Here is a 27,420-nt window from a genome sequence, read left to right as displayed (position 1 = left end):
TTCACATTTTTGAAGGTACAAGCTTCAGATTTGGACCACATGCATAGTTCTATATTCTGAAATAAAATTTGACCTTGATTTTGACCTAGTGACCTACTTTCACATTTCTCAAGCTACAGCCTTCAAATTTGGACCACATGCATAGTTTTGTGTACCAAAATGAATTTTGACCTAAAGATTGACCTAGTGACCTACTTTCACATTTCTGTAGCTACAGGCTACAAATTTAGACCACATGCATAGGATTGTGTACCGAAACAAACTTTGACCTTGACATTGACCTAGTGACCTACTTTCACATTTTTGAAGGTACAGGCTTCAATTTTGGACCACATGCATAGATTTATGCTCTGAAGTGAAATTTGACCTTGATTTTGACCTAGTGACCTACTTACACATTTCTCAAGCTACAGCCTTCAAATTTGGACCACTTGCATAGTTTTGTTTACCAAATTAAACTTTGACCTTAAGATTGACCTAGTGACCTACTTTCAAATTTCTCAAGCTACAGCCTTCAAACTTGACTAGTTTTGTGTACAAATAACCTTGTCCTTGAAATTGATCTAGTGACCTACTTCCACATTTCTCAAGCTACAGCTTTCGAATTTGGACCACATGCACAGTGTTGTGTACGGAAATGAAATTTGACCTTGAGCTAGTCAATAAGTCTTGAAATTTGGAACACTCAAAAATGGCACATTGGTGGGCGCCAAGATCACTCTGTGATCTCTTGTTTACAAAAGCATTTTCTAGTTTATATTTTATTTTAAAAACGGAATAAAAATTCAATACCTTGACAATTCCTATTGGTCCCTGATAGTATATTTCTCGATTCAAATCACGTTATTTTATCAAAAATTCATAACATTACGCTGTAACTGATAAAACAAAACCGGAACTAAACATTGTTGTTTGTTTTGAAGCGTCATGACGTCTTTCCTGTTTACGGACGTTGGTTTCCCACGCTTTGTTTAAATACACTGCCATAAGAAATAGTTCTAAAAAGAAAGTCGTCCGATTGATTTTATTTTTATTAATATTTCTTGAAATCGGTATGCAAGAAAAAGATTCTGTCACTGGTTATAGGTGCAGATGGAAATATCCGGCTCTCGGGTAACTGTTTAGGCGGTAACTTGGTAGGAACCTCGTTACCGCCTAAACAGTTACCCTCGAGGCCGGATATTCCCATCTGCACCTACAACCAGTGAAAGAAACTTATAATATGCCCGAAGGGACGTATTATGTTATGGTCCCGGTGTCCGTCCGTCCGTTAGCAATTTCGTGTCCGCTCTGTAACTCTTGAACCCCTTGAAGGATTTCAAAGAAACTTGACACAAATGTTCACTACACCAAGACGACGTGCAGAGCGCATGTTTTGGATGTGTCATTTCAAGGTCAAGGTCACACTTAGGGGTCAAAGGTCATATGAGTGTGTTTCCTGTCCGCTCTATAACTCTTGAACTACTTGAAGGATTTCAAAGAAACTTGGCATAAATGTTCACCACACTGAGACGACTTGCAGAGCGCTTGTTTGGGATGACTAGCTTCAAGGTCAAGGTCACACTTAGGAGTGAAAGGTCATATGAGTGTGTTTCGTGTCCGCTCTGTAACTCTTGAACTGCTTAAATGATTTCAAAGAAACTTGGCACAAATGTTCACCACACTGAGTTGACATGCAGAGCGCATGTTTTGGATGACCTGCTTCAAGGTCAAGGTCACACTTAGGGGTCAAAGGTCATATATTATTTTGCTTTGTGTATATTACTCTGCATTGCAGTGCTCTTGTTTTTATTTGGCAGATCCCTTTTTGTTCTCTTATTATATTTTTTTTTGAATTACTTCCCTTTTTTGTTACTATAAATAGCTTATTTTGAAACTTTTTTATTATTGGCCGTAGGGAAAAACCGAGACCACTTTTCTGTGGTACAACATGGATGGTACATCCAATTTTTAGATGTATTTTGACATAACTTTGCCTAATAAGAATTTTTTTGTGGACTTAGAAATTTTTTTTTTTGGAATTTCTTCTTTTTTGTTGTTCCTGCCCTTTGGGCTTCAACAGTCAAGTTCTTTAAATTTTTCTCCCATCCTCTGATGTAACCCTATGGGCGTATATTGCCCCGCTTGGTGGCGCTCTTGTTGCACTGTCCATCCGTCTCTCACACTTCATTTCCGATCAATAACTGGAGAACCATTTGACCTAGGACCTTCAAACTTCATAGGATGGCATGGCTTATGGAGTAGACAACCCCTATTGTTTTTGGGGTCACTCCATCAAAGGTCAAGGTCACAGGGGCCTGAACATGGAAAACCATTTCCGATCAATAACTTGAGAACCACTTAACCCAGAATGTTGAAACTTCATAGGATGATTGGTCATGTAGAGTAGATGACCCCTATTGATTTTGAGGTCACTCTAGTAAAGGTCAAGGTCACAGGGGCCTGAACATGAAAAGCCATTTCGGATCAATAACTTGAGAACCACTTGACCCAGAATGTTGAAACTTCATAGGATGATTGGACATGCAGAGTAGATGACCCCTACTGATTTTGGGGTCACTCGATCAAAGGTCAAGGTCACAGGGGCCTGAACATGGAAAACCATTTCCAGTTCATAACTTGAGAACCACTAGGCCCAGAATGCATACATGCCATATCTCCCTCTGGGAGACTTTTTCGCTCGTATTTTCAGTATATCTCCCGGTCTCCCGCCGGGACATGAAAACCTCCCGTAGAAAAATAAATTTAGAAAAAAAGTCCTCTGTCGAACAAATGGTATCTAGGACCCAATGTAGACCTTTAGAAAATACTTGAAATTCAATATCGAGTAGCCCGGAAATACTCTTCAAACATAATTTTGATATTTGTCTATAATCCCCAGCTTGTTTATCGAGAGATACACGCCTGAGGCATTAATTATCTTTCCACCTACTGTCACCATCTGCAAACAATTAACCATTTAATCTTACCGGTAGACAATTGTAAACATGTGCATTCGAGATTTTAGACTGACAATGACATCAAAGTCGCTGATCCGTTTTCAAAACAATATGTAAACCAGTCTTAAAATACATCATTTTACCACCACCTGCCAAAGTGTACTTTCGTTTTCGCTGACCTCAATATTTATTGAGCCATCAGAAGATGACACAGGTTAGTGCTAACACCGAGTTCATGCATCTCAATTTAAATACTTGCACAACATGCAAAAAATCAACCACAATTTAACAAAAATTGGCGAGTTTATGTCAGACTACACAGAATTTCGGACAAACATGAATTTGGATAAGCGAATTTTATGAAATAAATTGCATTTCATACTGTCCAAAGAATTGACTGCCATTCCTTTGTGATATTGTCATGTTGCAATAATTAACGGGAGAAGAATTCCCAGTTTAAATACATGTAGTTTTAATCTAAATATGGACAATCCAGCAATAGAACGACTATCATTTTTGTTTTAACAACTTCATTTCTGAAAAGAAATGACTGCCCTTAAAAGACTGTTTTGACATGATATCTCTGCAATCTTTTGAGTATTGTATGCTTAAACATGTCAAAAAGATCACTCTCTCCAGATGCAGAAGCATCAACACATAAAGCAAAAACAAAGTTCCTGGTTCAATCTTTCATGGAATTCTGAATTTCCTTGGATTAATTAAAGTGCTGTAAGTAATAATAATGCATTCTGTACACAACTGTTGGCTCCACTTATCAATTAAATATAGAAGACTTGATGATTTTTTCATGAAAATGGCTATTTAGCGCGTAAAAATGAGCGAATAAAAGCCTTATTTTTACCCAAATCTCCCTTAGAAAAAGCCCTGTTGAGGCAAATCTCCCTTATTGACCGTCTGAAAATATGGCATGTATGAGAATGTTGAAACTTAGTAGGATGATTGGACATGCCAAGTAGGTGATGCCCTTTGCAGCCAACCATCAGTGTCTCTTTGACTTTTGCTCCTGTCCCCTACTGACTTTTTGCCTATACTACTATGCATTGGGGGAGACATGCGCTTTTCTACAAAAGCATCTTCTAGTTACTAAATGGATTTAATTATACCCCCACAAAAAAGACAGAAGTTTTGGGGGTATATAGGAGTGAGCTTGTCGGTCGGTCCGTCCGTTGGTTTTCATGGTTTCTGGACAATACCTCATGAAAGGCTCGACAGATTTAAATAATATTTGGTACACAGGTGTAACATCATAAAATACAGGTAAAGTTCGACTTTGAGATAAGTAGGTCAAAGGTCAAGGTCACAATGACCCGGAACAGTTGAACGGTTTCTGGATGATTACTTGAGAACCCTTGGGCCTAGGATTATAAATTTTAGTACACAGGTGTAACATCATAAAATACAGGTCAAGTTTGACTTTGAGGTCAGATGGTCAATTGTCAAGGTCACAGTGACCCGGAACATTTAAATGGTTTCTGGATTATTACTTGAGAACCCTTGAGCCTAGGATCACGAAAGTTGATAGGGAGGTTGATCATGACCAGCAGATGACACCTATTGATTTTGAGGTCAGTAGGTCAAAGGTCAAGGTCACAGGGACCCAGAACAGTTAAACCATTTTCGGACGATAACTTGAGAATGCTTGGGCTTAGGATCATGAAACTTAATAGGAAGGTTGATCATGACCCCTATTGATTTTAAGGTTTGACTTTGACATTGGCTTACTTCTGTGGCAAAGCTGTATTGTGGGGGAAGAATTCGTCACTCTTGTGACAGCTCTAGTTCAAACTACAAATATTTGCTCAAGATCATCACCCACATCATATGACACAAGGTCCATAATTCTAGCAACAATTTTTCATGAATTATGCCCCAATTTTACTTGATGCATTTTCTCTATATCTCTGTTATTACAGATAGGATTTGATTGAAACTTAAAATGGTTGTTCCACATCATCACTCACATCATATGACACAAGGGCCATAACTCTTGCATCAACATTTCATGAATTATGCCCCCTTTTTATCACCCACCTTTTTCAAAGAAAAAAAGGGGGACATAGAAATAGGCCATCCGTCCTTCCGTCCGCCACACTTTGTGTCTGGTCCATAACGGGATTTTGAAATAACTTGGCAGATATGTTCCCCATAATAAGACGATGTGTCTTGCGCAAGATTTAGACCCCTACCTCCTAGGTCAAGGTCACATTTAGAGGTCAAAGGTTAACAGGGTCTGTTTCATGTCCGGTCCATAACTCTGCCATCCATGAAGGGATTTTGAAATAACTTGGCATAAATGTTCATCATAATGGGACGACTTGTCATGTGCAAGACCTACACCACTGGCTCCAAGGTAAAGGCCACACTTAGAAGTCAAAGGTTAACAGGATCTATTTCGTGTCCGGTTCATAACTCTGCCATTCATCACGGGATTTTGAAATTACTTGATACAAATGTTCCCCATATTGAGATGACATAAAAACAAAACTTACCTCCCTTTGTTGCCACTATTAATAGCTTATTCTTGAAACTTTTTAACCTGGTTGTTAGAATTGGATATGTGATTGTTATGGCTTACTGTCTAATAAACTTACATAGAATATGTTTTACTGTAACATCTACATGACGGGCGTATATTGTGCCATTCTGGCACTCTTGTTATTTTTTGTTCATTCCAAGATGCTGTATTGGCATGCTGTATGTTTTGTGAAAAATGTCCTTAAGCGGGGACATTGGTAACTCCATCACAAATTCTTGTTGCTTAGAATTATACTTATTTAATGTTTTGATACACTTTATCTTTATCTCTCTTATTACTTTTGACACAAGCTATTGTCCAATATCTTCATCCACATTGGAGTCATTAAACACCCCACTGACAGCTCCAGCTTCCTCAGATGTGCCCAGTTTCACTTATAATCCAGCATCAAAATAGTCGAGCGCACTGTCTCCTGTGAAGCTCTCGTTTTTATTGTTGGATACAGTTGTAAATAATTTCTTTGTGCTGAAGGGAAAACTCAAGAATGTAATACCAACACATTATAATAGCTCATTTAATATCATAATTATTATGTCCGTCCACCCTCCCCCTTCTGGGGGAGACATATTGTTTTTGCTTTTTGCCCTGTCCGTCCGTCTGTCCGTCACACTTAATTTCCAATCAATAACTGGGGAACCATTTGACCTAGAACCTTTTAACTTCATAGGATGGTAGGGGTTATGAAGTAGACAACCCCTATTGTTTTTGGGGGTCACTCCATCAAAGGTCAAGGTCACAGGGACCTGAACATGGAAAACCATTTCCGATCATTAACTTGAGAACCACTTGACCCAGAATGTTTAAACTTCATAGGATGACTCAGGACATGCATAGTAGATGACCCCTATTGATTTTTGGGTGATTCGATCAAAGGTCAAGGTCACAGGGGCCTGAATATTGAAAATTGTTTCCAATCAATAACTTGATAACCATTTGACCCGGAATGTTGAAACTGGAAATGCATAGTAGATGACCCCTATTGATTTTTGGGTGACTTGATCAAAGGTCAAGGTAACAGGGGCCTGAACGTGGAAAAACGTTTTTGATCAATAACTTGACAACCATTTGACCCAGAATCTTCATAGGGTGATAGGACTTACAAAGTAGATGACCCTTTAATGTTTTTGGGGTCACTCCATCAATGGTCAAGGTCAGGACATGCATAGTAGATGACTCCTGTTGATTTTTGGGTGACTTGATCAAAGGTCAAGGTCACAGGGGCCTGAACATGAAAAACCGTTTTCAATCAATAACTTGACAACCATTTGACCCAGAACCTTTAAACTTCATAGGGTGATAGGGCTTACAGAGTAGATGACCCCTAATGTTTTTAGGGTCACTCCATCAACGGGTTTGGTCACAGAGGCCTGAAAATGGAAAATCGTTTCCAATCAATAACTTGACCCAGAATATTGAACTTCATAGGATGATCGGACATACGGAGTAGATGACCCCTATGCCTACCCACTTAGCTCAATAGGGAGAGCACAGATCTACGAATCTCGGCATTGCAAGTTCGATTGCCGGGCCGGGCGCATGTTCTCCGTGACGATTTGATAAAAGACATCGTGTCTGACATCATTCATCCTCCACCTCTGATTCATGTGGGGAAGTTTGCAGTTACTTGCAGAGAACAGGATTGTAATGGTACAGAATCCAGGAACAACGGTTAAGTTAACTGCCTGCTGTTACATAACTGAAATACTGTTGAAAACAGGCTTGAACCCAAAACAAACAAACAAAGATGACCCCTATTGCATTTCAGTCACTAATCCAACCATCAGTGTCTCTTTGATTTTCGCTCCAGTCCTCTATTTACCTCTTGCCTATCACTACTATGTTTTGGGGGAGACATGCACTTTTCTACAAAAGCATCTTCTAGTTTTTTTAGCTTGACTATTTGAAGAATAAGTAGAGCTATCCTACTCACCACGGCATATGTGCGGGCGTCGGCGTCACACCTAGGTTAAGTTTTTCGTACGAGTCTACATTTTGAGAAAACCTTTTGAGATAATCTAAGCTTTGAAATTTTGAACACTTGTGTACCATCATCATGTCCAGTTTTAGGCAAGAGTACATAACTCTATCAAGGATTTTGTCTTAATTATGGCCCCTTTTTACTTAAAATCTTGATTAAGTTTTTTGTACCAGTTCATATTTTGTGGAAACTGTTTGACATATGGCTTTGAAACTTTTATCACTTGTTCATTATAAAAGTCTGTAGGCAAGAGTACATATATTAAGTCTGTCAACTATTTTGGCTGAATTATGGCCCTTTTTGGACATGGATATTGATTCAGTTTTCGTACAAGTCCATGTTTATATGGCTTTAAAACTTACTTATCATAATGATCTCCATCTATAGGCATGAGTACATAACTCTGTCGACTATTTTGGCTGAATTATGGCTCTCTTTGGACTTGGAAATTGGTTCAGTTTTCATACAAGTCCACGTTTTGTCAAAACTCTTTCACATATGGCTTTGAAACTTTGAACACTTGTTGATCATCATGATCTACAACTGTAGGCAAGAGTACATAATTCTGTCAACTATTTTGGCTGATTTATGGCCCTTTTTATGTCCCCAAAGGTGGGCATATTGAAATTGCACTGTCTGTGCATGTGTCCGTGTAAATTCTTAGCTCCAAGGTCAAGGTCACACTTAGAGGTCAAAGGTTTACAGGATCAGTTTCGTGTCCAGTCCATAACTCTGTCATTCATGAAGGGATTTTGAAATAACTTGGCATAAATGTTTACCATAATGAGACGATACCTAGACCCCTTGCTCCAAGGTCAAGGTCACACCTAGAAGTCAAAGGTTAACATGATCTGTTTCGTGTCCAGTTCATAACCTTGCCATTCATCAAGGGATTTTAAAATTATTTAGCACAAATGTTCACCATAATGAGACTACATGTCATGCGCAAGATCCAGACCCCAAGCTCTAAGGTCAAGGTCACACATAGAGGTTAAAAGTTTACATGGTCTGTTTCTTGTCCGGTTCATAACTCTGCCATTCATCAAGGGATTTTGAAATTTCTTGGCATAAATGTTCCCTATAATGAGATGACTGTCATGCGCAAGATCCAGACCCCTAGCTCTAAGGTTTAGGTCACACATAGAGGTTAAAAGTTAACATGGTCTGTTTCTTGTCCGGTTCATAACTATGCCATTCATCAAGGGATTTTGAAATTTCTTGGCATAAATGTTCCCTATAATGAGATGACTGTCATGCGCAAGATCCAGACCCCTAGCCTCTGCCATTAATCAAGGGATTTTAAAATTACTTGGCATAAATGTTCCCAAAAATGAGTTAATTTATCATGCGCAGACAACTGTAGCATTCTTGGGCATGCTTCGGGGGCATTTGTCACTAATAGTGACAGCTCTTGTTGACTTGGAAATCAGTTAAATTTTTTGTACCAGTCCATATTTTGTCTAACCTGTTTGTCATATGGCTTTGAAACTTTGACCACTTGTTTACCATCAGAGTCTTCATATGTAGGCAAGACTGCATAACTAGGATAAGGACTTTGGCCCTCTTTTGACATAGAAATTACCGTAGATACCCATGTTTAATGTGCACCCCCGATTTAAGCCCAAAATCCAGGGAAAAAAACATTTTTGGTCAATTTTGAGGTGAATGGAAAACGAAAGTAGAGTTTACATCGACACCGGTAATAAATTTTATCTCCGCGGCGGAGGGCGCATCGGTCTCGCGGTACTGGCGATTTTTGTTATATTTGTAGTTTTACCTTTTTTAATTAACTATTTTGAATAAATAAATAAATAGCAGCTGATTCAATATTTCGGAATGGTATCTTTCAAAATGACATGAGCTTCTCAATTCAAACCGATAACAAAAGGTGTGATAGTCTTTTTGTCACAATTAAATAGCCAGTAATTACCGGCAATTAATGTGTCACCTCGTGTCAATTATGTTGTTCACAGTTGATCTCGTTTAAAGATAATTCTCGATCTTTAATTAATATCATAATTTGTGTGATTTATCAACATTTCTTTCATCAAAATACTTTTTATATTTATATGAAATTAATTTTGTTTGAAAGAAAAATAAACCATTCGATCTTTTACGGAACATAACGGCAATCTTAGATCTTAGTGGTAACAGTAAGCGCGGGGAGTAGTTTTCCTTTACCAAAATGGCGAACATCGGTAACAAACTTGTTTTGAAGTTGGAAAATTGTCTTTACCTGTGTATTATGCGCACCCACGATTCGGGGGTGGTCCCGGTGTAACAGCCCAGTTTTTCCCCCAGTCAGTTCTTTCCCCGGGGAAAAAACTGACTAGTCAATTCTTTCCCCCGGGGAAGAAACTAACTAGTCAGTTTTTTCCCCGGGGAAAGAACTGACTGGGGAAAAAACTGACTGTTACACCGGGGGTCAAAAAACTGTGCATTATATATGGGTATCTACGGTAGTTAAGTTTCAAATGTCATTTCATATTTTGTCTAAACTGTTTGATATGTGGCTTTGAAATTATGAATACTCACACATTGCCATATAAGCAATACATATCCTGAGTGAGTTCCACAAATACAGGTACATAGTTTGTCTCAGCTATTTTTCTTCTTTAGTCTGAAATTCTGTTGTAAACAGTTCGACCCAATACTTTACATTAGTTCTTCGAATTGTCAAGCACGCTCATTGTCAACAGACAGCTCTTGTTACATTTTCCTTCTAGCTCAGTCTGTCCATTAGCAATTTCGTGTCCGCTCTGTAACTCTTGAACCTCTTGAAGAGAAACTTCACACAAATCACACAAATGTCCACCACACCGGGACGACATGCAGATTGCATGTTTTGGATGTCTCGCATCAAGGTCAAGGTCACACTTAGGGGTCAAAGGTCATATCAGTTTGTTTTGTGTCCACTCTGTAACTCTTGAACTGCATGATATATTTCAAAGAAACTTGGCACAAATGTTCACCACACCGAGACAACGTGCAGAGCGCATGTTTTGAATGACTCGCTTCAAGGTCAAGGTCACACTTAGGGGACAAAGGTCATATATCTTTGCTTGTTTACCATCACCATGGCCAGTTATAGGCAAGAGCACATAACTCCATCTAGGATTTTGGCTGAATTATGGCCCCTTTTGATTTAGAAATCATGGTTAAGTTTTTCGTACCAGTTCATATTTTGACAAAGTCTTTTAAGATAAAGCTTTGAAACTTTCAACACTTGTTTACCATCACCATGTCCAGTTATAGGCAAGAGCACATTACTCCATCAAGGATTTTGGCTGAATAATGGCCCTTTTTGACTTAGAAATCTGGGTTAAGTTTTTCGTACCAGTTCATATTTTGACAAAGTCTTTGAAGATAAAGCTTTGAAACTTTCAACACCTGTTTACCATCACCATGTCCAGTTATAGGCAAGAGTACATAACTTCATCAAGGATTTTGGCTGAATTATGGCCCCTTTTGACTTAGAAATCTTGGTTAAGTTTTTCGTACCAGTTTATATTTTGTGTAAAGTGTTTGACATATGGCTTTGAAACTTTTATCACTTATTCAGTATAATAGTCTCTATCTGTAGGAAAGAGTACATAACTCTGTCATATATTTTGGCTTAATTATTGCCCTTTTTGGACTTTGAAATTGGTTCTGATTTCATACAAGTCCACGTTTTGTCAAAACTATTTGACATATGGCTTTTAAACTTTGAACACTTGTTTATCATCATGATTTCCATCTGTAGGCAAGTGTACATAACTCTTGACAACTATTTTGGCTGAATAATGGCCCTTTTTGGACTTTGAAATTGGTTCACACATTGCCATTTAGTGCAAGACTTATCGAAATCCACAAATATGGGAACATTGTTTGTCTAATGTATTTTTTTCTTTTGTCTGAATATCTGTAGAAATATTTTGACCCCATTCTTCAATCAATTCTTCGAATAGTCGAGCGCGCTGTCATCCGACAGCTCTTGTTTGTAAAGTGTTTGACATATGGCTTTGAAACTTTTATCGCTTGTTTAGTATAATAGTCTCTATCTGTAGGAAAGAGTACATAACTCTGTCATCTATTTTGGCTGAATTATGGCCCTTTTTGGACTTTGAAATTGGTTCTGTTTTCATACAAGTCCACGTTTTGTAAAAACTATCTGACATATGGCTTTTAAACTTTGAACACTTGTTTATCATTATGATTTCCATTTGTAGGCAAGAGTACATAACTATTTTGACTGAATTATGGCCTTTTTTGGACTTTGAAATTGGTTCATACATTGCCATTTAGTGCAAGACTTATCGAAATCAAAGAAATACAGGAACATTGTTTGTCTTATCTATTTATTTCTTTTGTCTGAATATCTGTGGAAATATTTTGACCCCATTCTTCAATCAATTCTTCGAATAGTCGAGGGCGCTGTCATCAGACAGCTCTTGTTTTTTAATTACTTCCCTTTTATGTTACTATTGATAGCTTATTTTGAAACTTTTTTATTATTGGCCGTAGGGAAAAACCGAGACCACTTTTCTGTGGTAAAACATGGATGGTACCACCAATTTTTAGGTGTATTTTGACATACCTGTACCTGGTAAGGTTTTTTTTTGTGGACCTAGAAATTTTTTTTGGAATTTCTTCCCTTTGTTGCCCCTGTCCTTTGGGCTTCAACAGTCAAGTTCTTTAAATTTTGCTCCCATCCTCTGATGTAACCCTTCGGGCATATATTGCCCCGCTTGGCAGAGCTCTTATAGATAGATGTTATCAACAACCATTACTGTAGACTTTAAATATATATATATATTAGAATGCAAACTATCTCTTTAGATTCAGTGTATCCTTGAGATCCAGTTAACTTTCAGAGAGAGAAAATATAGCTTCTCTTGTTCCAACTAGTAAAAACGACTAAAATGTCACTGCTGATTTGTGAGACATGATAACAGAGATTTGAGTATATATGCAAATGTTGAACAGTTAAATGCTATTTAGCTCCGGTTTTAAGATTTTTAGCTCACCTGAGCACAAAGTGCTCAAACGTGAGCTTTTTTGATCGCCCTGTGTCCATCGTCCGTCTGTCGTCCGTCGTCGACAGTTTGACTGTCAACACTCTAGAGATCACAATTTTGGCCCAGTCTTAATGAAACTTGGTCAGAATGTTACTCTCAATAAAATCTTGGACGATTTGGATATTGGGTCATCTTTGGTCAAAAACTAGGTCACCAGGTCAAATCAAAAGAAAAGCTTGTTAACACTCTAGAGGTCACAATTTTGGCCCAATCTTAATGAAAGTTGGTCAGAATGTTACCCTCAATAAAATCTTGGAAGAGTTCGACATTGGGTCATCTGGGGTCAAAAACTAGGTCCCCTGGTCAAATCAAAGGAAAAGCTTGTTAACACTGTAGAGGCAACATTTATGACTATATCTTCATGAATCTTGGTCAGAATGTTGATCTTGATGATCTATAGGTCTGGTTCAAATCTGGGTCAGGTGAGGTCAAAAACTAGGTCACTAGGTCAAATCAAAGGAAAAGCTTGTTAACACTCTAGAGGCCACATTTATGACTGTGTCTTCATGAAATTAGTCAGAATGTTGATCTTGATGATCTTTAGGTCGAGTTTGAATCTGGGTCATGTGGGGTCAAAAACTAGGTCACCGGGTCAAATCAAAGGAAAGCTAGTTAACACTTTAGAGATCACATTTATGACCATATCTTAATGAAACTTGGTCAGAATGTTAACCTTGATGATCTTTGGGTCAATAGGTCAAGTGAGCGATACAGGGCCTTCATGGCCCTCTTGTTACGAAATGCAGTTCTTTCTCTTCTCTGAAACTGTCACTGTTGGTCATGTTCTTATATAGAGGGAATATATCAAACTTCCCACCAGAGCATTGAGAGCATTGAGTTCTTTGGTGTTAGTTTGTCATGCCAAGTCACAGTTCATTCTTTGTTTGACTGATGTAAAATTGTTGGCAATTCACGCAGATAATAGAATGAAATACAATTCATACTCTACTCTGTTTAACAGTAAACGTTTCATCATTTGAAAATTGAATGGAGTCTCCTAATAAGTTTGGACAGGTCTTACATCTGCTTCTGTTACACTTGGTTACAGTCACGATGTGTGTCAGTAGATTTACTGTACAAGTCCGCCGTTATAGTCCAGATTTTTATAGCATCATTTTTTGTAATAAGGATATCTGAAAACGGCATAATAGCGTCTTTTATGCCCCCACTTTGGGGGGAGGGGGTGGGGGCATATAGATTTGCCCTTGTCCGTCCGTCCTTCCGAGAATGTTGTGTCACGCCTAGCTCCAAAAGTATTTGACGTAGAGTCACAAAACTTTACAGGATTGTTGGTCAGCATGTGTAGTAGTGCACCTGGGGTTTTGCGTCCGGATTCATTCAGTCGTGTAGGAGTTATGGCCCCTGACTTTGTAAAAATTGGTCATTTTAGTGTTGTGTCGCGCCTAGCTCCAAAAGTATTTGACCTAGAGTTACAAAACTTTACAGGAATGTTGGTCAGCATGTGTAGTTGTGCACCTGGGGTTTCGTGTCCGGATTCATTCAGTCGTGTAGGAGTTATGGCCCCTGACTCAGTAAAAAATTGGTCATTTTAATGTTGTGTCACGCGTAGCTCCAAAAGTATTTGACCTAGAGTCACCAAAGTTAACAGGAATGTTGGTCAGCATGTGCAGTTGTGCACCTGGGGTTTCGCGTCCGGATTCATTCAGTCCTGTAGGAGTTATGGCCCATGACTTAGTTAAAAATTGGTCATTTTAATGTTGTGTCGCGTGTAGCTCCAAAAGTATTTGACCTAGAGTCACCAAAGTTTAAAAGAATGTTGGTCAGCATGTGCAGTTGTGCACCTGGGTTTTCGCATCCGGATTCATTCAGTCATGTAGGAGTTATGACCCCTGACCTAGGAAAAAATTGTCATTTTAATGTTTTGTCGCGCGTAGCTCCGAAAATATTTTACCTACAGTCATTACGAAAAGAAATGAGTTTTTTTGACAGCATCAGCATAAATACACACAAGAGAAAAGGCAAGCAACATTGAAATGCGGTGATGGACAGGTATCTAAAAATCTCAAGAAAGCATGTATGTTTATATGTACAATATATATGGTTATTTTTTTTCATTTTTTTTTAAATAGCAACATATTGTTTTCCCAAAGTTGATCTGTGTCCTTTGTCATGTAGTGGGGGCAGCTGTGTCCCATGGACACATTTCTAGTTTTAGTAAGGATATCTAAAAACGGCAGAATAGCATTTTTTTTAAATAAGGATATCTAAAAATGGCATAATAGCATAATAATATATGCAAATTTTAATCCTAAAGTTTTGTTTTATAACATATTGTATATATTGACAGATAACTGCTAGAGCATTAGGTTATATTGCAGTTGGGATAATTGGTCACCTTCCAGTAGGGGACTTTGTATCAATGCATGACTGTTTTACTGATATCTATTTCAGTCCTATTTCTACTTCCTTCACATTTAGTTATTTTAATGATATCTAATTATTCTAATTATTATCATTTCAGGGTCAGTAGTAATGATTTTACTGATATCACTGAGTATAAGCAGTGAGCAGTTAAGCTACAATTTCGACATCAGTGATTTTCAAGTAAACCTTACAAAGGAGCCTTATCATATGAATTACAAAAACTTGCTGCAGAAACGAGAAGAAATGCTGTTGCATTATGGGTATTCTTCATCAGATAATAAAGTTGAAAAAAGGTCTGAATTGCCACTACAAGAATTTTGGGATCTGTATGATGGGAAATGGTAAATGTTTGATTACTATTTCTTTGTTAAAATGTCAAGAACTGAGGAAAACAACTGAATTATTACATCAACCCCAATTTCTGCAGAGACATTATTATTTGTTCCTGTCCATCCGCCTGTATGTCACAAAATCATATCTGCTCATAATAAATGGTTGCTCCAGTCATAAGACGACACACAGAATGCAACTCTGAGCCATGTTGGCTCAAAGTCAGACCATAAGGTAAGGTCAGAGGTCAGATAGGCAGAATTTTGTGATCACTTCATATTTTTTGCAACCCTTGAACCCTTTTTATATGTCCTTTTTGGAAAAATGAATGTATTATTTGCATGCCTCTGTCCATCATATTTCTTGTCTACAGCATAACTCACTAACCTTTCAAGGTATTGACTTTAAACTTGGCATGTAAGTTGATGGTGATGAGACAATGTTCAGAGCACATGAACCAGCACAGTAGGTCCAAGATCAAGGTTACAAATGGAGCTAAAAGGCCAACTTTGACCCTCACATTGTGTATCCGGAGCATAACTTAATAACTGTTCAAGGGTCTCTTGAAGGCCTTTGTAAAGACCAAAACTAGTTGACTACTTAATACATTAACCTGACCTGGTGTTTTGATGTGTAATTGCTTGTTAGCTCACCTGTCACATAGTGACAGGGTGAGCTTTTGTGATCGCCCTTCGTCCGTCCGCCCACAAATTTCTTGTGAACACAATAGAGAGCACATCTTGCAATCAATTTTAATCAAACTTGCACACAACTTGTATTGGCATAATATCTCGGTTCCTATTGAAAACCTGCCAGATCCCATCATGTGTTCCAGAGTTATGGCCCCTTAAAGGGCCAAAATTTGTTATTTTTGGCTTGTGAACACAATAGAGACCACATTTTGCAATCAACTTTAATCAAACTTGTGAACCACTTGTATTGGCGTAATATCTTGGTTCCTTTCGAAATATTTATGACCCTACCTTCATGAAACTTGATAAGAATGTTTTTATGCCCCCCTTTGAAGAAGGAGGGGTATATTGTTTTGCAGATGTTGGTCGGTATGTAGACCAGTTTGTTTGGATGCTTGGACCTAGGATTATTAAAGTTGATAGGATGGATAGTCATAACCAGCAGATGACCCTTATTGATTTTGAGATCTGTAGGTCAAAGGTCAAGGTCACAGTGACCTAGAACAGTTAAACGGTTTCCGGATGATAACTCGAGAATGCTTCAGCCTAGGATCATGAAAGTTGATAGGATGGTTGACCATGACCAGCAGATGACCCATATTGATTTTGAGATCAGTAGGTCTGAGGTCAAGGTCACAGTGATCCAGTACAATAAAACGGTTTCCGGATGATAACTCAAGAACACTTAGGCCTAGGATCCTGAAAGTTTATAGGGAGGTTGGTCATGACCAGCAGATGACCCCTGTTGATGTTGTGGTCAGTAGGTCAAAGGTCAAGGTCACAGTGACCAGGGACAGTTTAAAGGTTTCCGGATGATAACTCAAGAACGCTTGGGCCTAGTATCACGAAAGTTGATAGAGAGGTTGAGCATGACCAGCAGATGACCCCTATTGATTTTGAGGTCAGTAGGTCTGAGGTCAAGGTCACAGTGACCCAGTACAATAAAACGGTTTCCAGATGATAACTCAAGAACGCTTAGGGCTAGGATCCTGAAAGTTGATAGGGAGTTTGGTCATGACCAGCAGATGACCCCTATTGATTTTGTGGTCAGTAGGTCAAAGGTCAAGGTCACAGTGACCAGGGACAGTTTAAAGGTTTCCGGATGATAACTCAAGAACGCTTGGGCCTAGGATCACGAAAGTTGATGGAGAGGTTGGTCATGACCAGCAGATGACCCCTATTGATTTTGAGGTCAGTAGGCCAAAGATCAAGGACACAGTGACCTGGAACAGTTAAACCGTTTCCAGATGGTGATTTGAGAAAGCTTGGGCCCAGAATCATGACGGTTGATAGGACGTTGGTCATGACCAGCAAATGACCACTACTGATTTTGAGGTCAGTAGGGCAAAGGTCAAGGTCATAGTGACCTGGAACAGTTAAAATGCATGTGCTTGATAACTTCAGAATGCTTGGGCCTAGGATCGTAAAAATTGATTTAGAGTTCATTGATTTAGAGTTCAATAGGTCAAAGGTCAAGGTCACTTTGACCAAGAACAGTAGATATTTTGTTCACAGTGACCAAATAATTTCAGTTCCTTGTGCATTTACTGAATGCATCAATGGGGGCATTTTGGGTTCTTTGAGCTCTTGTTCTTGATGATTCCCATGCCAGGTTAGACACTGGGTCATGTGGGGTCAAAAACTAGGTCACCACTCAGATCAAAGGAAAAACTTGTTCACACTGTAGAGGTCACATCTATGACTCTATCTTCATGAAACTTTGTCAGAATATTTATCTTGATGATTCAAAGGCCAAGTTTAACAGGTGAGTGATGTAGGGTCATCATGACTCTCTTGTATTTATTTCTTAGCATAGTTTGTTACAACAACTATACAAGGTATTGACTTTAAACTTAGCATATTGGGAGGTGGTGATGAGGCAATGTGCAGAGCGCATGAACTAGGTCTGTAGGTCAGAGGTCAAATTTGTCCATCATATTTTGTGTCAAGAGCAGATCTTGATAACCATTCAAGATATTGACTTCATACTTGCCATAATTATGTCTCCTCCACCCCCCATCCCCCTTCTGGGGGAGACATTGTTTTTGCCCTGTCCATCACACTTCATTTCCGATCAATAACTGAAGGACCATTTGACTTAGAACCTTCAAACTTCATAGGGTGGCAGGGCTTATGGAATAGAGTACCCGTCTTGTTTTTGGGGTCACTCAATCAAAGGTCAAGGTCAAAGGGGCCTGAACATGGAAAACCATTTCCCATCAATAACTTGAGAACCACTTGACCCAGAATGTTGAAACTTCATAGAATGATTGGTCATGCAGAGTAGATAACCCTTAGACGTTGCGTACGTTGTTGGCGAACATCGGAAATATTTCAGTTTCGTTCACTTCAGTGTTCCATGAAATTCGTTTTAGAAATACGGTTGTTTATCTTCTTATATCACAAGAAAGGCAAAACAATCTCCCTGTTAGTAAATATGATCGCATAGACGTTTAACAATTAGTAAAAATTTAATTCGACATAGAATCATAGAAAACAACACAAAAATGTCATGTAAGATTTAACAGAATTCACCAATGCGCATTATTTAACGGCTTGGTAAATTCATAAAATTATTTTTTTCCGTCAAATAAGAAGACTCTGTGACGTGACTTTAACAATATTTGACGTCATTGCAGTCATTTGCTGTTTAATACTTCCTGTAGCAAACAGGAAGCAAAACACAGATCCAACTTAAAACGTAAGATTTAATGTCTTTCCTCGACAGGATTTGTTAAAATTTCTGTATTTTCGTTAACTATTTTATGCTTTCTATAATATTTATTTTGACAAAAAGTACATAAATTCTACTTTTGAATTAGTAAGTTTTTGTCGTACATTGACTTTGATAATGGCGTTTAATATATGTATACTTTAATCTAGCCGCGATGTCACACGTGTCAAAAAATGCAAAAAATAAAATTACGAAGTTGTTACGTGCTGAAATATTTAAAGAAATATGTATTTGTTGACAAAACAGCAACTACAGTCTGAAAGTACATACAATTGTCTGCAAATTGATATGCATAAGTCTTACGTTGAATATGAATTAAATTTAACACATGAAAATTGCAAAATCTAGCCGAGATGTCACAGCCGTGAAATTAATGTAACGTCGACGTTACGTTTAAAAACTAAATAATGCACATGTATTACAATTGTATCTGAACACCGCAATATAATTCACTGTCTGATAAATAATTTGATTGAATAAATATTATATGTACATCTATATCAAATATTTCCTTAAATATCGAAACAACATGATTTATGAAAACTGTAGTCCAACCACCCCAAGTAATCCCTGTAACGTTTTAACGGCTAAACACGACGATAACGTCAGTTACACTAATGTAGGCCAACAATGAGCGTAACGTCTTATTATGCCCCCCTTCGAAGAAGGAGGGGTATATTGTTTTGCAGATGTCGGTCGGTCGGTCGGAATGTAGACCAATCCGTTTCCGGATGATAACTCAAGAATGCTTGGACCTAGGATCATGAAAGTTGATAGGGAGGTTGGTAATGACCAGCAGATGAGCCCTATTGATTTTGAGGTCAGTATGTTAAAGGTCAAGGTCACAGTGACCCTGAACAGGAAAACAGTTTCCGGATGATTACTCAAGAACGCTTAGGCCTAGGGTCACGAAAGTTGATAGGGAGGTTGGTCATGATCAGCAGATGACCCCTATTGATTTTGAGATCAGTATGTCAAAGTTCAAGGTCACAGTGACCAGGAACAGTAAAATGGTTTCCAGGCAATAACTCTAGAACGCTTGGGCCTAGTGTCAGGAAAATTGATAGTTAGGTTGGCCATGACCAGCAGATGACCCCTATTGATTTTGAGGTCATTAGGTCAGAGGTCAAGGTCACATTGGCCAGGAACAGTTAAAACGGTTTCTGATCTTCTTGTCCAAAACCATAGGGCCTAGGGCTTTGATATTTGGTGTGTAGCAAAATCTAGTGGCCCTCTACCAAGATTGTTCAGATTATTTCCCTGGGGTCAAATATTGCCCCACCCCGGTGGTCACATGGTTTATATAGACTTATATAGGAAAAAACTTTGAAAAACCTCTTGTCCAAAACCACAGGGCCTAGGGCTTTGATATTTTGTATATGACATCATCTAGTGGTCCTCTACTAAGATTGTTCAAATTATTCCCCTAGGGTCAAATATGGCTCTGCCCTGGGGGTCACATGGTTTACATAGACTTATATTGGGAAAAACTTTGAAAATCTTCTTGTCCAAACCACAAAGACTATGGCTTTGATATTTTGTAATGTAGCAAATTATCCCTCTAGGGTCAAATATGGCCCCGCCCCAGGGGGCATATGGTTCATATAGACTTATATAGGGAAAACTTAGAACCTTCATGTCCATAGCTTACATCATTCAAATTTGGACCACATGTATAGTTTTGAGAACAAGATGAACCTTGACATGAGTTAACCTTGATCTTGACCTAGTGACCTACTTTCACATTTCTGTATCTACAGCCACATGCATAGGTTTGTGTACCGAAAAAAACTTTGACCTTGTTATTGACCTAGTGACCTACTTTCACATTTTTGAAGGTACAGGCTTCAAATTTGGACCACATGCATAGTTTTTTGTTCCAAAATAAAATTTGACCTTGATTTTGACCTAGTGACCTTCTTTCACTTTTCTCAAGCTACAGCCTCCAAATTTGAACCACAAGCATAGTTTGTGTACTGAAATGAACTTTGATCTTGAGATTGACCTAGTGACCTACTTTCACATTTCTGAAGGTACAGGCTTCAAATTTGGACCACTTGCATAGTTTTGTGTTGTGAAATAAAATTTGACCTTGATTTTGACCTAGTGACCTACTTCACATTTCTCAAGCTACAGCCTTCAAATTTGAACCACATGCATAGTTTTGTTTACCGAAATGAACTTTGATCTTGAGATTGACATAGTGACCTACTTTCACATTTCTGAAGGTACAGGCTTCAAATTTGGACCGCATGCATATTTTTGTGTTGTGAATTGAAATTTGACATTGATTTTTACCTATTACCTACTTTCACATTTCTCAAGCTACAGCCTTCAAATTTGAAGCACATTGATAGTTCTGTCTACCGAAATGAACTTTGACCTTGAAATTGATCTAGTGACCTGCTTTCACATTTCTCAAGCCACAGCTTTCAAATTTGGACCACATACACATTGTTGTGTACCGAAATGAAATTTGACATTGATTTTGACCTTGAGCTAGTCTTGAAATTTGGAACATTCAAAAATGGCTCAGTGGATGGCGCCAAGATCACTCTGTAATCTCTTGTTAGGTTAATAGGTTAAAGGTCAAGGTCAGATTAAACCAGAATGATAGAACTTCTGTTTACAGTGAGCATATAATTTCTGTTCCTTGTGCAATTACTGAATGCATCAAGGGGGGCATTTCGTGTTCAACGAGCTCTTGTTGATTTTGGGGTCACTCTATTAAAGGTCAAGGTCACAGGGGCCTGAACATGGAAAACCATTTCCGATCAATAACTTGAGAACCACGTGAACCAGAATGTTGAAACTTCATAGGATGATTGATCACACAGTGTAGATGATCCCTGTTGATTTTGGGGTCACTCTGTTAAAGGTCAAGGTCACAGGAACCTGAACATGGAAACCATTTCCAATAAATAACTTGAGAACCACTTGACCAAAAATGTTGAAACTTCTCAGAATGATTGGACATACAGAGTAGATGACACCTATTGATTTTTGTGTCATTCTATTAAAGGTCAAGGTCACAGTGGACAGAACATGGAAATCCATTTCCGGTCAATAACTTGAGAACCATTTGACCTAGAACCTTCAAACTCATGGTTCGCACAGACTTGAAAACTCGTTGAATTTCAGGCTGCTAGATGAAAAGTGCTTGAATTTGCAAAAACCTCCTTAAAACTTCTTGAATTCATTTCTTGCCTTGAAAACTGCTTGAAAAGTGCTTGATTTTATGATAAAAGTCCTTGAATTTCCTTCTTCAGAAATTTTGGTCAGCTTAATAAAAATAGATCGTAAAAGACGCTTTGTTATATGTACGCATCGCCATGTTTTATGTCTACATAAGCTATGTGTACCGTACGATACGGGTTTTAAACAGACTGGGACTAGGAAAATTACGACGTGTAAAAATTACCGACACCATTTCCGTTACCGATATTGAAGAAAATGTGTATTTTCAACAAAAAGTGGCTTGTATCCTACCCATGGCTGGTCGAGCATGAAAACAAAAGGAAAGCCATGTGCAAATATTGTAACAAAGTTATTGACATTAGTTCAATGGGTGAATCGGCGCTGAAATCGCACGTCAAGTCTGAGAAGCACAAGAAAAATGTACCTGATAGAGAGTCACCCACGGCCATAGTCCAAAATATTAGACGTATACATGCTCATTTTACCTTCAACATTCATTATTTTATTATCTTACATTTCATTTTCAATCTGCATTGTAACGCCTAAAAGGGCCCTAATCAGTAGAATGTAGCATTTTCTCACACGTAAAATATACAATGTATGCAGGTTTAAACAGTTTGGCCTACCGTTATTTACCGTATTCTAGTAAAATATCGTTTAAATTTATCTTTAAAACCCCTTATATCCAATATATGTCAATTGTGTACAGTTTGGAATACACGTTCCGCCATTTTTCAAGCATATTCAGCTGGTTATAATATGTTTAGAATCGACTTAGATGAAAAACAGTTTTCCATGTGAACTATTTGCCAAGTGATCAAGAAGGAAAATATTTCGTCTAAAATTGATTCTCAATATAAACTGTGTTTACACAACATTCGGAATAGACCGGCAATGTTGCACACCGTAATACAGATACACGGCGATACATACAGTGGAAAGAAACAACTCGATATTTATACATGAAAAGTAACTTTTATTTTGTAATTATTCACATATGCAGTTGAAAAAAGGATTATTTTCGGTGTAAGTAGTGTTCTTTCACTTCGGATTGATTTATGTTGATCAGAATTTGAAGATTAAAGGCGACACGAAGTTTGTTCGCTTCTCACTACATGTTATAAATGGCGATCCGATAAGACCTGACATAACCGATAGACGTCAAAATGTTAAAATATGTTATGTCAGGTCTTATTGATAGGACTATCACAGCCACTCTTGATGTGTTTACTATTCCACCTTCGCCCCCAGCAGCCAGAGGCACCTAAAACTTGATCTTATATGACATAACAAGTCGCTGTTGATGTAAGAAGTGTTGATCAATTGTTTGCCAGTCATTTTGTGTGTGATATAGTGTTGATCAATTGCAAATTGGAACTTTATAGAAAAACTTATTTCACGTGATAGTCATTTTGGATGTAAGAAGTGTTCACCAATTGTAAGCCAGTCATTTTGTGTGTAATAAGTGCTTGTTCAATTTTTTGCTTATCCTTGAAAACGTAATAAAAGTCCTTGAAAACTCCTTAAAAACCCCTTGAATTTTTTGTCAGTCTGGCTGTATGAACCCTGAAACTTCATAGATTGATAGGACTTAAAGTGTAGATGACCCTTATCATTTTTTTGGGTCATTTGAGCTAAGGTCAAGGTCACAGGGGCCTGAACATAGAAAACTCTTTCCAGTCAATAACTTGAGAACCCCTTGACCCAGACTGTTGAAACTTAATAGGATGATTGGACATGCAGAGTAGATGACCCTTACTGATTTTGGGGTCACTCGATCAAAGGTCAAGGTCACAGGGGCCTGAGCATGGAAAACCGTTTCCAATTCATAACTTGAGAACTACTAGGCCTAGAATGTTGAAACTTAGTGGGATGATTGGACATGCCAAGTAGATGATCCCTATTGCAGCCAACCATCAGTGTCTTTTTGACTTTCGCTCCTGTCTCCTATTGACTTCTTGCCTATATGACTGCGCATTGGGGGAGACATGCGCTTTTCTACAGAAGCATCTTCTAGTTATAGGTAGATGGCACTGAGACTATGTGCAGAGTGCATTAAATTTGTGGCTAGGTCAAAGGTCAAGGTCACAGATTGAGTTCACTTCTGTTGTTTGTATTTTGTGTCCAGATCACCACAACTTCAAATCATTCAAGGTGTTGATTTAAACTTGGAGTATAGGTGGGTGGGGATGAGCACAAAACCCACCAAACCTCAACCCAGTGCCACATTACATCCCCACACACAATTTAACTTTACTTCCTCTTATCATCTAGAACTATGGGCTTATATTGCCAAACTTTGTGGAGCTCTTGTTTAAGCTATCCACCCAGTGAGACAATGTTGGGAATGCAACTTTTGGCAATGCCAGTTCAGGATTTATATAAAAAGTCAAATTGGTTTCGCTTTAAAGACGCATCTTGACATATTTTCACCACATAAATTTGTGAAATATTCTGCAGTTTTGATACAGCTATACCACACCAGTCTGGGTTTATAGCAAGCTTTTGTGAAGAACTAAGCTGAGGTTGTTGTTTCTTAAAAATAGCAAAATGAGTTCTACTCAGTAACTATAATTAGTAAATTATTAAAAACAGAAAATGTTTGAAAAATTTGGTTTTCATGGAATTTTTACACCTTGTTATCCCCCGACGAAAGTCGGAGGGATATAGTTTTGGCGTTGTCCGTCCGTCCTTCCGTCCATCTTTCCTTTCGTCCGTCCTTCCGTCCGTCTGTCCGTCCGGAGCCATATCTAGGAAATGGTTGGGAATATTTATTTAAAACTTCATATACATGTTCACCACTATGAGTTCTTGCGGCCCATGAAGTTTCAGTCAGATTGCCCAAGTAACACCAGAGTTGGGCCCTTTGAAATTTTTCTAGTGTTAACTATATAGGGTACTATAAATATGGCAATTTTTGCATCAAACTTTTTATATTTGACCTAGAACTATGAAACTTAAACAGAATTAGATCACCAAATGTGGTTGTGTACACCAGTTTCATTTGGATTTATATGTAAATTAAGAGTTTATGCCCTTTAATTGTATAAAAAATCACAATTTGTACATAAAAAAACTTACCATTTTGGGAGAATTTCATTAAATTCTTTCAATCTTTCCATGACATTTATTGTAAACATGTGAAGTTGTGTAAACCCCCACCTGGGCACCCCCTTACCTTGATCACACCCCCCCCCCCCCCCCCCAAAAAAATCATTCCCTTTTTTTAGATTTTTTTCAAAAAAACTTCATATACATGTTCACCACTATGAGGTTAGGGGGCCCATCAAGTTTCAGACAGATTGCCCAAGTAACACCAAGTTATGCCCTTAGAAGTTTCTAGTGTTAACTATATAGGGTACTATAGATCTATAGATATGGCAATTTCTGCATCATGACTTTGATATATTTGACCTAGATCTATGAAACAGAATTTTAGCACTATAATGTGGTTGTGCCAGACAATTTTATACGGGTTTCTTTGTAACTTTAGAGTTATTGCCCTTTAATTGTCTAAAAATCCACATATTTGTACATAAACAACTTTCATTTGCAAGAAATTTCATTAAAACTTTTTCTTTTCATCTTATCTGTGAACATTTTTTTAAACATGTGAATTGAAACCCACACCTGGTCACCATCTTGCCTTGGTCACCCCCCCCCGCCCAACCCCCCCCCCCAAAAAAAATTTCATTTCTTCTTTATCTTAAATATACCTAACCTTCAAGTTGTACCATTTCCCCACCTCACTTCTCCCTGTCCTGCCCCCCATGGTTTCATGCATTCCTCTGCCCCCCCCCCCCCCCCCCCCAATTACCCTTTTATAAAACCCCTTTTTTTTTTTTTTTTTTTTTTGTTTTCATTTTTAATTTTCAATCAATATTTATATTCAAACATGTGAAATTTTGTTTCCTCTCCCGTTACCCTGCTCCCCACCCACCTTAAAAAAATAATTTTTACATATATATATTATCAATTTATAATAAATTTTTAAATGTTCAGAACCTTCAACATGTTACTAAGTTGTGATGCCCTAACTTGCCCTTCAGCCATGGTTTCAAATTTCTTACCCTGTGTTCCTCTTAAGGACAGCTGTTCTATAGTTCTTGATGTACTTGTTAAACAGCAACACCTGGTGGCCAACTACTCAAAGACATTTCGTTACAGTTAAACTTCAAGCTCACATTTCAATAACTGCATTTAATTTTAAAAGCTAAGCTTATTACAGTACGGCATATCCCATTCAAAATTTATTCTGTTTGTCAGGATCAAAGTGTGCATACATTTAGTATGAACTCTTTATTTAAACATTTGTTTTCTGTTAAATTGATTTTGCTATGAAATTATTATGTTTATATGTAACATCCTTACTTTTTTGCGGAAATATATTTTTGCCATTCTCTCCACAAACCCTTTCGGCGGGGGATACCATCATCGAATTTGTTGTGTACGATATATGTTTGATTAAGTTTTCATGTAATATCAGAAGTAATTCATGGCTATCTTGTTTCATTTCAGGCCAGTAATTGTTTCAGATATAGTACCAAACTGGAAAGCATACAAGAACTGGGGCAAGGACTTCTTCTATAATAATTATGGGGCAGATAGAATAATATTTCCAGGCTGTGTTCTGTAGAGTAAATTCATATTTATTTCTTGTTGAATATTAGCTCAGCTGAATCAAGTGTTCAGATTTAGCTATTAGTGCATAGTCCTATGTCCATAGTCCTGTGTTTACATTTTTAAGCCACCCTTCAAAGAAGAGGGTGTTATTATTTGCTCATTGTCTGTATGTCAGTTAGTCGGTAGAACATTTGGTTTCTGGTCAACAAATAGAGAATGTTTATTTTCACATATCAAATCCATTATTTGTGATTGCCTGTGGTCCAGTAAAGACCCTATTGTTTTTTGGTCGTCAGGTAGTTCAATGTCATGGTCAAGTGACCTTAATAAGTCTCAATCCATACTTAGTCTACAGTCATCATACTTCATAGGGTAATTGCTGATAGTCAGTAGATGGTCCATTTCACTTTGGGGTTAGAGCTTAAGGTCATAGTAAACCATTTCCAGGACTTTTCATCAGGAAATTGGGAAGAGGCCCTGGCCTTTCAAATTGGGAAATTTATGTGCAATAATTGTCCATTTTGGGAAAAAAAACTTTTCATTGAAAGATTGGTACTAGTGTATATTTTTGAATAGTAATTAGTATTTTCAATTTAAATTTGATTTTTACAGCACTTTATTTTTCATCAGGCACAGCACTGTCAACAGTGTTGGAAATAGTAGGTACCTCCTTGGTGGTAACATAGTTGGAAACAGTAGGTACCTCCTGGGTGGTAACATTGTTGGAAACAGTAGGTACCTCCTTGGTGGTAACGTAGTTGGAAACAGTAGGTACCTCCTTGGTGGTAACGTAGTTTGGAAACAGTAGGTCCCGCCTTGGTGGTAAACGTAGTGGAAAACGTGGTACCTCCTCGGTGGTAATAGTTGGGAAACGTTTAGGTACTCCTGTGTGGTTAACATAGTTGGAAACAGTAGGTACTCTCG

General features: G+C 38.0%; 1 protein-coding gene across 1 annotated transcript in view; it reads left to right on the top strand.

The window, feature by feature from the left end:
• Positions 1 to 27,420, top strand: part of LOC123527402 (uncharacterized) — a 168,468-nt gene that overhangs the window by 79,422 nt on the left and 61,626 nt on the right. The window contains exons 3-5 of the mRNA XM_053522602.1: positions 15,017 to 15,260; positions 26,392 to 26,505; positions 27,109 to 27,300. Coding sequence (XP_053378577.1) covers positions 15,017 to 15,260; positions 26,392 to 26,505; positions 27,109 to 27,300 — 550 coding nt within the window. The remainder of the gene's footprint in view (positions 1 to 15,016; positions 15,261 to 26,391; positions 26,506 to 27,108; positions 27,301 to 27,420) is intronic.

The sequence above is a fragment of the Mercenaria mercenaria genome, chromosome 14 (genome assembly GCF_021730395.1).
Source record: "Mercenaria mercenaria strain notata chromosome 14, MADL_Memer_1, whole genome shotgun sequence".
Classification (NCBI taxonomy): Eukaryota; Metazoa; Mollusca; class Bivalvia; order Venerida; family Veneridae; genus Mercenaria; species Mercenaria mercenaria.
Note: the sequence above shows the minus strand (reverse complement) of the source record. Positions and strands in the feature narration are given on the sequence as shown.